The sequence below is a fragment of the Phytophthora infestans genome, genomic scaffold (genome assembly GCF_000142945.1).
Source record: "Phytophthora infestans T30-4 supercont1.31 genomic scaffold, whole genome shotgun sequence".
Classification (NCBI taxonomy): domain Eukaryota; phylum Oomycota; class Peronosporomycetes; order Peronosporales; family Peronosporaceae; genus Phytophthora; species Phytophthora infestans.
Window position 1 is genome coordinate 792,966 of NW_003303728.1, and position 5,537 is coordinate 798,502.

Here is a 5,537-nt window from a genome sequence, read left to right on the forward strand (position 1 = left end):
TCACATTTTGAATTTGATAAATACGTTATGGGTACAGCACCTTTTTGGCTGCAAAATAGGTTATTATACCGATCAGTAAATATTGCTTTTTCAATTTATTCATTTTTCGGGATCCCTGTGCGTAAAGCCATAAAAGCGATGGTATATTTCTAATTGTATAGTTTTGAATAGCGATTCTACCGGGTAGTGATAAATAATGGCTTATCTTAGGAATAAAAGGTACTGAATACGCGACTTATATCGATGAATTTAAAGTTTCGCCTTACTTCAATCGGGCAGCTATTGAAGCAATCCAATACGCATCATGTGCAACTTGAAGCGGCTCGCCACACACTGCTCCGGGTGGCCATGCAATTTCAGCATTCATAAATGGTGGATACGTATCGACACCATCCCTTCCCGACCAATCGAAATCGATCAACACGACTCGGTTCTTACTGGTATCCCACATCACGTTATGCTCCCGAAGATCACCATGGACGAAAGATCCATCTTGTAGAGCGTTTTCGATCTTCAGCAGTTGATCACGAACTATCATGCCATTGGCCTGACGAAGGGGACACAATGGAAGTTGCTCCATAACGACGAATACCCAGCCATTAGGTAAAAGTTCGCAGAACAGCAGTTTGGGAGCAAAACCAGCGCCCCAACAATAATCATGGACTTCCGCCCCGTACCGCTTGGCGAACTTGATGATAACGTTAACTCCAGCGTGATTGGCCCTGAAAACAAACCGCTGAACCACTTCCAAATACTGAAATGAGATGTCCGTGCCGTTGCGTTCGACAGAATCTTTATATGGGAATCTTAGTCGATCGAGGGTGGTTAAATGCAGACCAAACGCATCGTGGTGACGACTAGCGCTGAGCTCGTAGCACGAATTCGTCAGCTCCTGGACAGCAGCCTTCAAGGAAGCGCACATACGTGCCAACGATACCATCAACCACTCGTTGTCAAAAAAAAGTAGCGGGAAGCTCATGACTAGAGGCTCGCAAATCGCGTCTTCGTCGCTCGTGTTTACAATCCCAAACACACTCATGAACGGTCCGCATATATCCACCAAGAGACATGGAAATTGACGGTCGATCACGAATGGCAAGTTCTTAATGTAGTATGCAACGTTCTGCATTGTCGGATCTCCACCACCGTCTCCTTTTTGGAGCTTACATTCCAAATTGAGTAGCAGCGTCTCTCCAAAACGATAGGAACCGTCTGAAACTGAGCCATTAACGATTGCCGGTGTAATCGTCGAGACTGGATCGTCACCGAGCAGGTAGGCTGTTAGCAATTGCCGCGCCTTCTCTGCAAATGTTGCTTCGCTGTTGTAAGGAGTGGACAAGCCATGGCACAACTTGCTCACAAACTCACAGTCGTTCTGACTAAACTTGATCACCTTGCAGTTTTCCTCAAATCTCGCAAACGTTTCGTTCAAGAGCACAACCGGAATCGGGGTTTCGTCGTCAGAACGTTCAACGCGATGACACTCAATCTGACCATTAAGTTTCTTCAACCATTTCACCCAACTGCCACTTCCCTTACATTTTGCGAAAGAAGATGGAGTGATCAAGTCGCTAATTTCAGCTAGCTTTCTCTTCTTGACCGAAATGGCCGCAGTAGCAGAAACCAACTGCTGATCCGGAACCACGACAAGCACGTGAACATTGCCCTCAGCCGGTCGAAAATTCTTTCCGAAATGATTGCCATTGTTTATCCACAGCAACGGATCCATCTTCTTGAAGCCTTGTGGGGCTCCATTTTCGTCACGTGAAACGGGTGCTCCAGCATTATCGAGTATCACACCTGCCGCTCCAGCCCCATCCAGCCACGCGCCGCCCGCCGTCTTCGCCAGGAAGAGCTGCAGCTTGTCTGCATCAACCTCTTTGAAGTCGTTGGCCTTCTTCGCCTTGATCGCTTCCTTCAAGTCATCCACGGTTTTGCCTTCGTTTACTTCCACGGAGAATGCGCTTCCCGCCACACCAACGATGGAACAGAAGAGCCTCACCATTTCTACAGTGTAGCCGATGGATTCTGGAATGAGGAAGAAGGGGGGAGTGAAAAATTCCCGTTTGTAAGAGATTGCGTGTCACATAGACTTTTAGCCAATGATGAAGCGCCACGCGTCGCACGACTCTTGCGGAAAAATCTGCCGGCGTAATTTATCAATAATATTGGGAAATGGGTAACTGAGATGAAGGGGTGATGATAATCACAGAACGAATAGCGAACGGGTCATGAATGCATAAACGACCACAAAGAATAATACCACCCTATCAGCGCGACAAGAAGGAGATGTGCAAAGGTATTGAGCTAAGATTAATCCACCGCAGGTACTAGGCAAAAAATCCAGTACATTTCAACATTTAAAATTGGCGCGCTTTTGGCGCCTTGCACATGTGAGACTGCGTCAAACAAAATGTTTCTTATGAACCTAAGTACGAATCGCGATTTAAGCACTTTAAACGAAAGCGGGGCGTGTCCTCTATCTTTTGAGCCCTTATAAGCTGCAGAATGCTTAAAACTGAAGAAGTTGTGGTCGCTTAAAAATATTATCTTCATTTATGGGCCCTCGAAAGTGCGCTGGTAGTAGCGCTTCTGCGCTGCATTAATAAACTTTTGGCATTGCTCAGGTGAGTATACCTCCATCTTCATTAATTATTAATTTTATACTGTAGTATTTTTCAGGATAGAAAAGCTAAAAAGCTGATAGTCTTAGGCAAGCATTGACACTACAACACAGCGATAAATATTCATTCACGAACTCGTTAAGATCGAAACGACGAACTACGTATACATGTAAGAGTACATAGGCATCGACTGGACTAACAGTCGCGCATAATCCATCCGCCTCGCCATGAGAAGCTCTGGTTCCACCACATCTGCCATCAACTCGTATCGTTCCATCATCTCCTCTGCACGAGCATCAACCGGCTGGGGCAAGAAGTCATCAACCTTGATTGTCTTGAAAGATCCAGGCATGAATGACGGAGGAGGTGGGGCAGACTCCGTTCGTCTCAGTATAGCTGCCTCGATAAATTTGAACGCGTTCTTTGGATACTTCAACGTAACTTGGGTCAGAACGTGCTTGTCGCTGAACCAAGAGAAATGCCAATGGTCGTTTCAATCCGTCAACAAACTCAGCGGATAGCAATTGAGAGGCGCCTTCATGCTGCAGCTCACAAGTTGACCAATTGCTTGAGGAACATGGCCCGGTTCGACTTTCTTCTTGAGCTCGATCACCAAGCTGACCCCAGCCAGCTTAATCAGTGGGTTCTTCGCTGTTCGATTGATGAGCAATACATCAGCTGTGCCTTTCATAGCAAACGGGAGTCTTGGGTCCTCGATGTTAAAAACTGATATATCGCCCGCAATGTTATCCAACAAGAAGTCTCCTCGATCTATCAGCGTCTTCAAATGCTGCTGCAAGTACGCCATGTACCCAGCCCTTTGACTTTCCTCGCTCTCCACGATTTTTGGAATCCACGAATAACCGGCGATGGAAGTATCGACTGGCTCCTTGACATCAGGAATATTTTCGGTCAAGAGCATCTTCTTGACAATTCGCTCTTCCCTCGCAGTATTCAGATCGGAAAACGAATACGCAGACGCCTTCTCATCTCGTTCCCTGAGAACCTTATTCATTGACATCTCCACTTGCTCTACTATCAGTGGCGTTGTCACTGCAGACATATCGTTTGAGATAGTACCATCATGCTCCGGAACCACCACCAGCACGTGAATCTGTTTCACTTTCGGGGGATCCACGCCTTCCAGACACTCAGAAATCGGATCCTCTCCCTGCAGCTCTATTTCTTCTTGCGTTAGAGATTTGACGAGAGCAGTCTTCTCGCCCTTCTTCAGCTTCTTCACATCTTCAGTGAGGCTCGACAGCCATGCGTTGCCCCCCGCCTTCGCCAGGAAGAGCTGCAGCTTGTGTGCATCAACCTCTTTGAAGTCGTTGGCCTTCTTCGCCTTGATCGCTTCCTTCAAGTCATCCACGGTTTTGCCTTCGTCTACTTCCACGGAGAACCCACACCAACGATACAACGGAAAAGCTTCACAGTCTCCACACGATTCTGAAGTTCCTAAAAATGTTGCACCCGTACCTAAGCGGGAAAAGAAGTGATGTCACAGAAGGGGGATAATTTTGCACGTCCCGTGATAATCCAGCGTCGTTTACCCTGTCATAACAGTTTCGAATCGTATGAGTACTCATTTTAAAAGCAGTTTTTATAAGAAGCTCCCTTTTCACAAATAATATTATGCACGTAGGCTGACCCATTCACCAAAGATGAAGACAAAATTCCTGGCTAAAATTGTTTGATGATTCTGTATTGTAACCATATTTATTCAAGCCTGCTAGTCGTGATTGGTCCTCTGCTGTCGAAACCCGATAGGACATACATGTAATTCAGGCCTACTACAACACTAGCAGTGTGGTCAGAATTTCCTTTCCTATTGCTTTTTCCTACCTTCTCGCATGGCTACACTCCGCCTTTTTAATACATTTTCGTCCCAGCTTACAGACCGCGCCTATCTTTCTAACTCGGCCTAACTATGCCAAAATTACAAAAAAACAAAAACACCACACAAATAACTCACGCCCTGATTGGGCGATATTTGCGGACCTGCGACACTGACTGGACGATTAGACCGTCCCTCGCCCTCGCGATTGGACGTGAGGTACACATTTATCCCAAGCACGAAATGCACCGATTGGATGCAAACTGCGTTGACTATTGATTGTTTACATTTAGCTACTCCAACCTTTCGTATATACAGTAAATTGGGCACAACAACCCCCTCATTTTGTAGGAGCTCTGCTTTTTTTTTTCACACACCTTTCCAAGTATAGACGATATGTGACGGGGTCACACAGCACCTTGCACTAGAGGGAGTTAGCCTCCGAGAGCTTACAAACTCTCAGTGAACGGCTGTTCACAGGTCCCCTTTTTATCGAAAAGGGAGCGAAGTGACCTAATTAAGGTAGAATGTAAGCTGAGTATATTTATAGGCAGATAAATCTTGGGTTTAATATAAACTATAAGTCACCTATAGAAAAGCAATGTGATCAACTAATGGTTGGCTTTGGACGACCTTGGTACCTTGTACCAAATATTCCGAAGTATGACGTGCTACACTTCATGTAGCCAGGGGTTCACTTGGGGCTACTTACCCCGTTACATCCCCCCACTTAGTTTCGATTTACCGACCAATCAGAATGAAAAGGGTGCGTCACAAACTTTCATTCTCAAAGTCGAAAAACATCGACTTGGCCGCGCGAGCGTGGCGGAGACTCACTTCACAGTTAGAGCCTCGAGCAGCATTCTGTGCGCTCCTCTTCTTGGTCTCCACTTCGACCGTTTGTCATGCCTCGTGGTACTGCGAAGAGCGGTGCGAAGACACGCTTCAAGGCTGCGGCCGGAAAGGCGCAAGTCAAGAGCACTAATCCTCACGGCAAAGGCTCGGCACTTCAGAAGGCTACTCAGGTGGCCTCCGAGGCGATCGGTTCATCGGGTGACACGGCTGTGGGCAAGCGA

At 46.6% G+C, this 5,537-nt stretch overlaps 1 protein-coding gene and 1 pseudogene across 1 annotated transcript; both read right to left on the bottom strand.

Annotated features, from left to right (window-relative positions):
* Positions 1-262: 262 nt before the first annotated feature.
* On the bottom strand, positions 263-2,018 carry PITG_12612 (Crinkler (CRN) family protein; the record flags this gene model as incomplete). Its single annotated transcript, XM_002899333.1, has 1 exon — positions 263-2,018. The coding sequence occupies one exon, from the start codon at positions 2,003-2,005 to the stop codon at positions 263-265; it is 1,743 nt and encodes a 580-aa protein (XP_002899379.1).
* Positions 2,019-2,784: 766 nt separating this feature from the next.
* On the bottom strand, positions 2,785-4,082 carry PITG_12613 (annotated as a pseudogene; the record flags this gene model as incomplete).
* Positions 4,083-5,537: the final 1,455 nt, after the last annotated feature.